The sequence below is a fragment of the Hemibagrus wyckioides genome, linkage group LG08 (assembly GCF_019097595.1).
Source record: "Hemibagrus wyckioides isolate EC202008001 linkage group LG08, SWU_Hwy_1.0, whole genome shotgun sequence".
Taxonomy (NCBI): Eukaryota; Metazoa; Chordata; class Actinopteri; order Siluriformes; family Bagridae; genus Hemibagrus; species Hemibagrus wyckioides.
Window position 1 is genome coordinate 13,270,517 of NC_080717.1, and position 13,006 is coordinate 13,283,522.

The 13,006-nt window shown below is 38.0% G+C and overlaps 1 protein-coding gene across 6 annotated transcripts in view; it reads left to right on the forward strand.

The window, feature by feature from the left end:
• The window catches only part of diaph2 (diaphanous-related formin 2), a 285,969-nt gene that overhangs the window by 202,655 nt on the left and 70,308 nt on the right, over positions 1 to 13,006 (forward strand). For 5 of the 6 annotated variants that reach the window (XM_058396724.1, XM_058396725.1, XM_058396727.1 and 2 more), the window contains one exon: positions 1,353 to 1,482. In XM_058396724.1, coding sequence (XP_058252707.1) covers positions 1,353 to 1,482 — 130 coding nt within the window. Of the gene's footprint in view, positions 1 to 1,352; positions 1,483 to 4,792; positions 5,478 to 13,006 lie in introns of those variants that run through there. The other variant, XM_058396730.1, reaches the window with a different exon arrangement.

The following is a 13,006-nucleotide window of genomic DNA, read 5'->3' on the forward strand; positions in this document are numbered from 1 at the left end:
ATTTAACACAGTATGTTTCCCATAGAGGTATCTATTTTTTTTGTTTTTTAATTTATTTAAATAAATTGTATTTATTTATTTTTTTTAAACCAGCAACCCACTGAAAAACAAACTTTATTCAACCCCTGAACCAGATGCCCTGTGGACCATTCTGGGAAACTTTATACATATTCTATGTAACATTATTATATTTTAAAACAACAATGTTGTTCACAAATCAAGAAAGTTTTATTTACAGACTACAGCTACAACCTTCTAATTATATTTAAACAGATTTATCTCAATGTTTTGGTTTATTAAATTCTGTGAAGATCAGAAAAGTAATTCAATTATAATGCCTGTTTTTTTTGTTGTTTTTTTTTAGATTTTCTTTTATTACAATTCAAAATGACAATTAAAGAATAATGTAAAACATATGTAAATATAGGTTTTGCAACATTTTAAAAATATTTTTTGGACAGCCTAGCAGATCAGGTAGCTCTGTGCACAGTGTGTGTGGTCTGAATCAGCAATGTGGTCAGGAACAATGGCTTACATTATGAAAACATATTTCTTTTGTGCAGAAATATGATTTTACTTTGGAGCTCAGTAAGGTTGTTCTGATTTGGGTCAACTCTCATTCTCATTGTTGAAATGTACAATATGTTAGATGTACCTCTGCTTTTAAAATCTGGCAGTTAACTGGAAATATCATACTGCAGACTTGGTTGCTTAATTATGCTAGGGAAAGAAGTAGTGAATTAAGACCTGAATGCTAGATGACACACTGAATTAAGTGAAAAAAGTTGTTTGTTTCTATTCATTCATTCATTCATTCATTCATTCATTCAGGGCACAAAAAGAATTTTTTCATTTTTGCTGTCATTGTTAGCCTTGACTTTGCTCTTGTTTGTGAGTGCTATACATTATAGTACATCATGAACAGTTGCAATGTATAGGTAACAGATTATGAATATCTAATACAATAAGCCAGTCTCATCCATTCATCCATCCATCCATATATTCAATCTATCTATCTAAGCTCCACACAGTCAACTGATGCACCTACCTTATGTTTTATTTTGATTTTTCTGTTATTTTCTTTAAAACATTGCTTTAAAAACATTATTTGTTGTAAATCACCACAACATGACAGTACTTGCAGTTTAGATACCCAGATAAAGAAAAACACAAGCTTTCTACTTATAGATGTAGATTGCTTAGCTTGTTTAAGTTTGACTAAAGGGCTTTACCTGATGGCTAAATCTTAATCAAATTAACATTTGATTATATTGATCATATTGATTGTGTATTGCATTAAGAATGAATATAATTTTCTAAAGTTTTCTCTTCTCCATCTGACTTATTCATAGCTACGGGACACAAAGTCTTCAGAGCAGGGTACAACACTCATGCATTTTTTAGCTGAAAAGTGTGAGGAGATGTATCCAGAGATCCTGAAGTTTCCTGAAGAGCTGGGGTATGTGGAGAATGCCAGCAAAGGTAAAACACTTCTCATACTCACATAATGGCATGCATCACCTCATGGAAGCAGAGATGTTCATAGCTATACATAAAGATGCATTTAACTGTATTTTACCAGTTTTGTCAAGAATCTTATTTGTCGTTAATGCAAGGGACATGTGCCAAGTATTTTTCGCATATATTAATTCACAACACATTTTCCACATGAACAGTCAGTTTTAGACTGTAGCTGATTAATTTGGCAATTAGATTTGTATTAGAATTGTAAATGAATGCCAAGTTTGGAAGCTGGGCTTGGAAGCCAGCTTCGATTCCCAGGCAGGGAGCTAACCCAGCCACTGAAGAGTTAATTCTCAGTGCTGGGCTGGTCCCAAGCCCGGATAAAATGGGAGGGTTGTGACAGGAAGGGCGTCTGGCGTAAAACCTTTGCCAAGTCAAAACATGTGGACCAAATGATCCACTGTGGCAACCCCAAACATGGAGCAGCTGAAAGAACAACAAAACATTGAATGAAATGTTTGGTTGAATCCTTTCCTGGTCGTTGATTAATTAGTTACCTAATTTATTTTATGTGCTTGGCTGTACCACATAGCATTTATGTGCTATGCTGAAGGGGTGAATCATTGTTTGAATGTTGTGTGTGTATGTATGTGTGTGTATATATATATATATATATATATATATATACATATATATATATATATATATATATATATATATACATATACATATATATATATATATATATATATATATATATATATATATACATATATATACACACACACACACACATACATACAGTACACCCCTCACATTTTTGTAAATACTTTATTATATCTATTCATGTGACAGCACTGAAGAAATGACACTCTGCTACAATGTAAAGTAGTGTGTGTACAGCCTGTATGACAGTGTAAACTTGCTGTCCCCTCAAAATAACTCAACACACAGCCATTAAACCGTTCGCCCCTAAGTGGAAATTTCCACTCTCCTCCGTCCCCTACTTCTTTAACCAACAGTAGCAACCAACAGCCAATTTCCATCGGCGCCCTGTAGGTCAACGGTGACAATGGCGATCATTGTTATCCCAGGCCTGAGAATAAGAACTCTGAATGTTGGTACTATGACAGGGAAAGGTAGAGAGTTGGCTGATATGATGGAGAGATGGAAGGTGGATATACTGTGTGTACAGGAGACCAGGTAGAAGGGTAGCAAGGCTCGTAGTATAGGAGCAGGTTTCAAGCTGTTTTATTATGGTGTTGATAGTAAGAAAAATGGGGTAGGTGTGGTCCTGAAGGTGAAGAGAGATTGAAGGGGTGATTGTTGTTAGTGGTTATGCCCCACAGGTAGGTTGTGAGTTAGAAGAGAAAGAGAGATTCTGGAGTGAATTAGATGAGGTGATAGAGAATATTCCCACGAATAGAGAGTGAGTGATAGGAGCAGATTTTAATGGACATGTTGGTGTGGGGAACATAGGTGATGAGGAGATGATGAGGGCAAGTTTGGAGTTAAGGAAAGGAACCTTGAAGGACAGATGGTAGTGTACTTTGCTAAGAGGATGGACATGGCATCAAGTGACTTACAAGAGTGGAGGTAGGAGCACACAGGTAGACTACATCCTATGTAGAAGAGGCAATATGAAAGAGATTAGTGACTGTAAAGTGGTAGTTGATTGTCTGTAAGAAGAAGAGGTCAAAGACAGAGAAGAAAAACAAGTGGTGGAAGCTGAAAAAGGAGGAATGTTGTGAGGAATTTAGACAGAAGTTGAGGCAGGCTCTGGTTAGATAGTGCTGCCAGATGACTGGGAAACTACAGTAGAAGTGATCATGGAGACAGGAAGGTGCTGGGTGTGTCATCTGGAAGGAGGAAAGAAGACAAAGAGATTTGGTGATGGAATGAGGAAGTTCAGGATAGTATTCAGAGGAAGAGATTAGCCAAGAAGAAGTGGAACATGGACAGGACTGAAGAGAATAGACAGGAATACAAGGAGTTACAGTGCAGAGTAAAGAGGGTGGTGTCTAAGGCCAAGCAGAAGGCATATGATGAGGATGAAAAGTGGAAAGGCAGGTCCTTACGACATCCTGGTGGAGGTCTGGAAGTGTCTAGGAGAGGCAGCAATGGAATTTTTAACTAGTCTGTTTAACAGGGTTTTAGAGAGTGAGAGGATTCCTGAGGAATGGAGAAGAAATGTATAAGTGCTGATCTTTAAGAATAAGGGTGACGTGCAGAGTTGCAGTAACTATAGGGGGATAAAGTTGATGAGCCATACAATGAAGCTATGGGAAAGAGTAGTGGAAGCTAGGTTAAGGAAGGTAGTGGAAATTTGTGAGCAGCAGTATGGCTTCATGTCTAGAAAGAGCACAAAAGATGCAATTTTTGCTCTGAGAAGTTTGATGGAGAATTGTAGGGATGGTCAGAGAGAGTTGCACTGAGTGTTTGTTGACTTGGAGAAAGCGTATGCCAAGAGAAGAGCTCTGGTACTGTATGAGGAAGTCAGGAGTAGCAGAAAAGTATGTAGGAGAGGAGCAGGACAGTGGTGAGGTGTGCTGTAGGGCAGACAGAGGAGTTCAAAGTGGAGGTGGGACTGCATCAGGGATCGGCTCTGAGCTCCTTTCTGTTTGCTATGGTGATGGACCAGTTATCAGAGGAGGTCAGACAGGAGTCTCTTTGGACAATGATGTTTTGCAGATGACATTGTGATCTGTGGTGAGAGCAGGGAGCAGGTGGAGGAAAACCTGGGGAGGTGGAGGTTTGTGCTGGAGAGAAGAGGAATGAAAGTCAGTCATAGTAAGACTGAGTACATATGTGTGAATGAAAGGGAGGGAACAGTATGGACAGGGTGAAGAAGGTACAGGAGTTTAAGTATTTAGGGTCAACAATCCAGAGTAATGGAGAGTGTGGGAAAGAGGTAAAGAAGCAAGTGTAGGCAGGTTGGAATGGGTGGAGAAAGGTGTCGGGAGTTCTGTGTGATAGAAAAATATCAGTGAGAATCAAGGGTCAATATATATATATATATATATATATATATATATATATATATATATATATATATATTCTAAGAGTATATATATATATATATATATATATATATATATATATATATATATATATATTCTAAGAGTATATATATATACTCTTTAAACACAAGGCAGGTGCTAGCTGAACTTTGCTACCTGTGCTAAGTTTTGCATTATTTGATAACTGGAGCAATTAGGTCAGTGTCTACATCATGGCAAGAAAAAAGGCATCAGCAATGAACTTGCTGCTTATCAAGCTAGTAATTGTTATAAGGCCATTTCCACACTATTTGAAATTCATTCTACAGAAAGAGGGATTGTTGCCAGACAGATGTTCCTGCCAGGAGTGAGAATCCCAGCAAATTTAGTCCAAAAGATGAAACAGAAAATATACCATCAAGACTGGTAGAGCCAATCAGACTCCAGGACTGTTTTTATCATGCGGACTGGGAGATGTTTTGGTCCGCCTGCAATGTTTACATATATTTTCATCAGGAACTGTTTAATGTCTGCAAGGAGTGTTGTGAAGTTCATGCCTTGATGAGTCAGAGCCGTTTTGGTGACCCAAGGGAGACCTACACAAGTTTCAAGTTTGTTCTTATTTTAAATATAATGAAATTCTTATGCTACATTTACAGAAATGCACTCTTATTTGTGTCAGTCCGGATGTGTAAATCACATTGTGAATACTCTTTCTGTAAATAAAAAATTAGAGTATTTGGTTTTAATTTAGCACTTTCCTGTAAACTAAAATGATATTTTCATCTAAAAATAGTTGCCACTTTAGAGTATGGGGTCAAGGTTTTCTTTCATTGTAAGCTGCAGTAATATCAGGCTGGGACACAGCAATTTTACTACTTTACTGTATGTGCTTGCTGCACTTAGTGAAACCAAAAATCTACATAGGTCTCTAATAATGCATGCTGTACTGCGGTCTGCTTGCTGTGCTGTAATTGGACAACTTTTTTTTTTTTTTTAATACCAGTAACCAGAAATGTGACAATGTATTGGAGTAGAAAATAAGATATGTTACTTCAAAATGTAGTTCAGTGAAAGTAAAAAGTCTCAAAAAATGTTATATTTTATTAAAATACAGATACTTGAAAAAGATACTTAAGTACAGTAATGAATTACATTTACTTTGTTACTGCTCACTACTACTGTTTACAATATATGTCCTGGCAGAACTACAGATCTACTAGCAAGCTGTGTTTGTTCAAATGAAACATTACTGCCAATACATCCTGTGTAATACATGAAATCATAGGATCTATGTTCTGCCTTTTTGGTTGGGCCCTTAGTATTTCTACCCTTCATTCTCTGTAATACTATAATGCTGAATCAAGGCCTTATTTTTCTATGGTTACATGTTGATTTCATTGGTGCTAATGTTCTGCCACCAGGATCCTCTATTTCCTTCAAATATAGGTAATATCTGCACAGACAGCCCTGTCCGTTATGGTTTGAAATCAAAGATGACTATAGATATAGATTTCAGTATTAATTCCTATTGTTTAAATCTATGTGTGTTAAACAACTTTGCTGGTAGCCCACCTAATTTTTTGTTTAGTAAAAGTATTGTAACAGATTGTCTCGAGCTAAAGATATATTACATTTAATATTTGATTGCATATCCCTTGCTTGCAAATACTGCAGGCTAGCAACAGATCTCAAATTGTTTGTCATCAACTGTGGTTGTTTCCTTAGGTTACCTGTTTGTTGTTAATACACCAATGGTTCCTTTCTGTTTAGAACATCCTGAATTGTGTTATTGACAATGTCCAATGCCGGTGCAATTTCTCCCATAGACAGCTAACTGGACTTTGTAACAGCAAATGTAGTCCTCATAAGTGTAACCCAGGGCTCAAACCATGAATAGACATTCAGAGATATGGCATCTCAAAGTAGTTGTAAAGTAACAAAGTAACACCTCCCAAAGTTGCAACACCTCCCAAAGTTCGGAAAAAACTCCTGCATAAGGGCCTGCAATTTTCCCAATGTATGGCAAACACTTTATTATGGAGGAAAACAGGAATGTCAGAAAAACTCACAAATACACAAAATAACACTGGGAAAACACAATCAAAAAGACAATGCGAAAACACACAGGAGGTACCGGGTGTCACAAACCACAAAACAGGTACAGACAAGAACTCTGACAAAGGTAGACAAAGAATGAGCAACAAAGAACACTAAATAATGGGTATATGTAGGAAAGCTAATCAGGGGAAAATTGGAAACAGATGAGGACAAAAGGCAGGAGCAGAGCAGGTGGGGCAGAGAACACATGGTGGAACATAAACCAAAGCACATGAGACAAAGAAAGTAAACAAAGGCATAAAAACTAGTCTTTTTGTCAAAACGGGAAGCATTTGAGCAGCTCCTGACTAGGACCTCTCTCTAAGGCACAGCAATGAAAGTGAAGCGATGTCAACCACAGAGAAGGACTAGACTGTCATGAGGATGTCGTCAAGGATTTCCATGAACAGATGACAAAATGACCCCTTGCCAGCCCAGAACAGGTCCAGGATGGCAAGTTTGGACATCCACCATCAGAAAATTCCACTGGGTCTGTATTGGCTCAGTCTTTCTGTCAGAGAAAAAAAATTAAGCCTCCCAAAGTGGGGATTAAATGTGGGTCTCTAGCATGAAAGCCTGTGATTCTCCAAATGTACAGAGTTCAGACCCAAATGCAGGATTAAAACTGACAAAAGCCAATTTTCTGTTTTAATTGTGAACGTGCACATAGTGCCCATCTTCTAACATGGGTGGGCAAGAGGCATACTCAAAGTTCACTGTGCTATCGACAATGGTTATGAAACTACACCCCCCATATCAGAAGCACCATACTGATTCTAGCAGATGTCACACTTTAGATATTCAGTACATTTTTTGCAGAGTAATCAACATGGCTAGTCAATCTCAGCACAACATACACAAATTCTCAATTTGTGGGTGGGGGGGTCACTAGCAGGTTAGAACTTGAGCTGAATCTGCAGGTGAATGCACCAATGGGCCCCCACACAAAACTGCTTTTACCTATCATCTATCACTTAAATGGTTCTGTCCATTAGACAGATCAGATCTTGCACCCTCTTTTTATTGATGTCAGTCAGTGGGCTGGTGATGTCTAAAAAATTACATACAAACCTTCTATAATTCCTGGCCAGCAACAGCACTGCTCCACCCCCTGTTCGGTCTTGGGCAGGCCACAATCACTGCTGTCTTTCCAAATACTGCAGTTCTACACACCCAATTGCATGCTCTTTTGGTTTCACTGAGAGTCCTGCCCATCTCAAGGATCTTAGGACATCCCTCAGATGTTCTCACTCATTATTAGAAATGATTACATCATCCATATAAGCAGCAGTATATATACAGTACGTTTTGTGATCGTCCATAAAACATTGAAATGTTGTTGGGACTCCAATAAGACAAACTGTTGTTTGTCAGTTTTCTAGAAAAGATATTAGATTGATGGGAATCTGCAAATAGCCCTTGGTTAAGTCCAGTGTTGTTTAAAAATGATGCATGCCTAACCAATCGAGCATTTCATCAATGCAAGGCCTCAGATATATGTCAAATTTAGACACTATGTTGACACAAACACCAAGAGCACTGTGCTCCAATCACTGTGAATACAAATCCTGGCAACCTGGGATCGCTTGGACATACCTTTAGTCCCAGCCCTACTATTGCCAGACTCACAGGGACCACCTCTCTCCATTGTTTCAGGACTGAGGTGGTGTGTTTAAACATTTGACACCAATGCCTGAAACCCTCTCCAGTTCATCCCAAAAACTAGTGTATCAGTGAGGCAAGGACAAACCGCCATTTCTACATAATGTTTTTGCAGCTGGAATTTAATTGTGACTGGCACCAGGCAATGTTCATGATCATCACTGTGCAATCTCTCACCTTCACCAATACTTCCCTCTAAGGGGACAAGCAGACACAAAACATTTTTAGTCATCTAAAGAACAGCTGCTTTTCAGTTTTCCTTACATTCACATTAATGCATATTTCATTAGTCACTTTTTCTATTGAAATACTAGGTATAAAATAGTCTTCTGCCATTTTATGTATCAAAAATAAAGAGTTACGCAGCTTGAGTTACCTCTTCAGCTGCTTAAGCATTTTAGAGATCCATGAAAGATACCAGTTGTCATAACAAAACCAATTTTTGTCTAATAACTTTCTTTACATCTTCTCCCCCTCTCTTCTTCAGTAATATTCTTTCTGAACTGTTGAATTTCTGGCCTTCTGTGTTTTCTACTGACTGCCAAAAGCAAAACAATTTCAAAATTTACATGACATAAATTCTGCATGTATTTTTCACTATCTTCGTTACCATCTTGTGTAATCAAAACAGTTTTGCCTCTCCATTGCCCATTGTAGGATTTCTCCTTACTTCTTTCTTTGAGGCCCCTACTGACGTTGATCATTCTATCTGCATATTCAGATAAATAATTGTCATTAATTAAAGTGCTTTGCTTATGAAGTATGTCCAGGGTGTGTGTATTCAGTCATAGTAGAGTTGTTATTCCCAGTCCAACAGTCTTTACAGGATCTTTTTTTTTTCTATCTTTGCACCACAATAAAAAAGCCTTCCTTTTAGGCCGTAAGGTGAAGCAGCTTTTCGTTTCATTCCATTCCCATATATGGGGCACTAAACTCTGCATTCCAATAAAAAGATCTATTGGTTAAGAATGAAAAAATAAAAGTTCTCCGTCTGTAATCCTGCAGTTTATTTTTTATAAGTGTTTAAAGTCGGCAATAGTTCCATCCTTGTGTAATCATTTTTTTGCTCGGGAGTGATGCAGCTTCATCACGTGCCTCCCGCTAGACCAGTGAGGTTGCCTAACATTGGAACGACATGTAAACATGAGTTCAAGATGGCAGCACCCTTGTTGTCACTATTGGATGAAATTACTGCCAGACCTCCACCAAAAGTCAGTAAAAAGGTTTATAAACAATGCTATATGCATCTCACGTCCGTAAAGAAGGAAGAAAAGAAGTTTACACGCACGTGATGGGATACATTTAGAAACAGCATCAAACAGTGGCTTGGTTTACAGGGTGAGAGTCAGAGAATAGCAGAAACATACAAACATTGTCTAGAAATCGAGTTTGACAATATTCCTGAAGACACTGGGTTTCACTCCACTTGCTACAGGCGTTTCATTGACAAAAAGTGCTTGGATTCGGCCGAGAAATGGGTCACACGGCGTCCTGAAGCTGGAGATGCTCACAAAGGCCAGTCTGTGTCATCGGGTAGTAGTACCTGGACAACTTATTGTCCGACAAAGAAACTTAGGTCCAGTATGGGCCTGCCAGTAGCTTGTTCAGGTCCTGTGCTTCCTGCCTTGTGCATTATTTACAAGAAAATGGAGAAGTACATTACTGTGGCAGGCAAACGACAAAAGGACCATCTTTCACAAGCAGAAACGTTGTCAGCAGGTAAGTAAAAGCAAAGTACACACACAAGCACAGGTTTGAACTTTGAAGTTATATGTCATATGCTGAGAAACCATTTCAACTAACTTTCAAATACTAATATTTATTGTACAGTCAGAGTCAGATTGTTTTGCATACAAATAATGCATGAACTGTCAGAATTGTTTAAAAGTCTTTACTTGATTTATTATTTAATATTTATTAGTATTTATTAATATTGAACATCATTATATATATCTGTGTGTTTTATTTGCAGGCCAGCTGCTGAAAGCAGCTGAGATGAAGGAAGACACTAGCATTCTTGTGCATATACAAGACAAAGACTGTGTGTCTCTGGAAGTGCGATATCACAAGTCCTGTTACAAACAGTACACCAGGTTCTTGACAAAGTCTACTGGAACAGTTACTCAGACCTCAGTATAAGTATTAAAAATGTAGAACGGTCACGCAGAGCTTGTGGTAGCACACAACTGATGGAAATTTATGGACGGGATCAAAAGACACCAACACAATGGAAAAAGTTTCTATCAGATGGAACAAACAAAGAAGCACTGGCAGAATTCCTCTATGTTATGTGGCAAGATGCTGATCTTACAACTTTAGGCAAGGATTTAAGCTTTTACATAGCACATGGAGACCTTTGTCACTGTGTGGCTGTAACGGGTTTACAAACTTTCAGTGCTGTTGAAGATCTCACTTGGGATCACGAGGAATGTGACACCAGGTTGTTTTTTCATGCACAACATGCTGCACAGGAACTGTAGTCATCAAGAGCCCTGATACTGATGTGGCAGTGATTGCATTAAGTCTGCATCCAGATTTACCATGTAGATTGTATTTTTTCACTGGGGTTGGCAACAAAACAAGGATCATTGACTTATCTAAGGTGTCATCAGCTCTTGGCACCAGTGTTTGGCACTTATTGGTATCCATACCTTCTCTGGCTGTGACTCTACAAGTGCCTTTTATGGCAAAGGAAAAAAAAAGTCATTTTCTGTTGCTTGTGAGAAAGAGAAATACCTGACTGCATTAAGAAATCTGGGTAGCAGTTTTAGCTTGGACCAGTCTACCTTTGAAGTACTTTGCAAATATGTGTGTCACCTATATGGCCAGCCATGTGCCAAAAGTGTGAGCGATGCAAGATACAAAGCATTCTGCATGGCATCGTCAGCTTTGCCAGAACGATCCATGCCTCCAACAAGTGATGCCCTGTACCAACACTGCAAAAGGGCAAACTACCAAGCAGCCATAATGAGACATTCTCTTAAAGGTATAATGTGTGCCCCTTCACCTGTTGGCAATGGATGGCACCTTGAGGATGGGGAGTTAACAGTGACCTGGATGACTAGAAATCTGGCCCCCCGAAAGTGTGTTGCAGGTTGTCAACTGCAGTTGCAAACAAAGCAAATGTGAGACTGGAAGATGTTCCTGTATGTCTGCAAAATTGTCTTGTACAGATTTATGTCGGTGCCACAATTGTGCAAATGTTTCCCAGGAAACAGAGGAAAGAACTATGTGGGATGATGGCTGTGATGATAGTGATAGGGATGTTAGTGATGAGGAATGTTGAGCTGGGTCATATTTCAGGTTCATTGGAGCAGTAATGAATCTGCTGTAAAATTGTGGCATTATTGAAAAATCAGGGCAGCAGGGCAGAATTTTGAGTCATTTCACTCAACTTGGCCCAAAGAGTGTTTTTATTTTTACTTTTCTCTGATTACTCAGTGCCTACTGAAAATTTTGATGTATAAAACATCACTTTTTTTTTTTAAATAAAAATTTCTATGTTCAATTTTGTTTGATGCCAATCTGTGAAGTTGAATTCTGTTTTGTACAAATTTGCCCCAGTCTTTATTCACACTTCCGTAGACTAATGTACCAATACTTGTCTCAAATGTGTGTGCACATGTAAAAATGTGAGTTTGACATATATTTTGTGTTGCTGTGAGGCATAATAATAAAGTTACAGGCTAAATTAGCAGCATAAGATTTTTGTTTTTTATGAATTCACAATTTTATACATTTATGCATCCTGACAAAAAACTGCAGGATTTTTTGTGGAGAACCTTTAACATAAAATCCATAAGGGTGTTGTCTATCCAGAAATTCATTTAAAAAGTAGTGCCCAGGAGTGGGAACGAAAATCACTTTCTAGCCACTTTTTCCTAGTTCACCTTATGGCCTATTTCCACGTGAATGCCTCTTTCAATGAGATACAGACAGGCATTTACAAATCACATGCTTGACAGCTGACAGAAGGTCTCACTGGTCTTTGTGTTTTGTGAGATGTGCTCTGGATGTGACATGAATGTGAATATATAATCCAGATTTGCTTGTCTTAGCCTGACCTGCTTTGATTTTTTTCTTTACTCCAGAAATTTTTATTTATTATTTAATTATCAGGGTCTCTTTCTGTTCTCCCCCACCATTCGCATTCTTTTAATTTTGCTTATGATTTTACATTTACTGTTTATGGTTATTGAATATGTTCATTGAACATGTTTGTTGCATATATTAGTATTCCAACCGCTTTACTATTGAAATAATTATCATTAAATAAACACCTGTGATCATGACAAACCTGTAAAGAGATTTCCTAAAAATCTAACTAAAATTAAAGGATTGAACAAAATTAAATAGTGCCAGTAGTTGTATTCTTATGTTTTTTGTGGATTTACACAATTTTTACAGCAACATTCATTCAATTAAGAGCTATCTACTGTATTATTAAAATATTATTTCTCAATTTATGAGGGTTTTATTGATGGTGAAGCAAGTATACAGCTTTTTCTGTGTACACCCTTACTGACCAAATCACATTTACATTTCTGGCATTTGGTAGGTGCCTTTATCCAGAGCGACTTACAATTTTATTTTCATTGTATACAACTGAGCTATTGAGGGGTAAGGGCCTTGCTCAACAGCCCAGCAGTGGCAGCTTGGTGTACTTGGGAAATCACAACCATGGGCATCATATGCCATTTCTACTCAGTCCCCCTAAAAATTCTGTGATTCTCCATAAAATGTACACAAATTCGTGATCGCCTTAGTCTCCTTTAAATTTC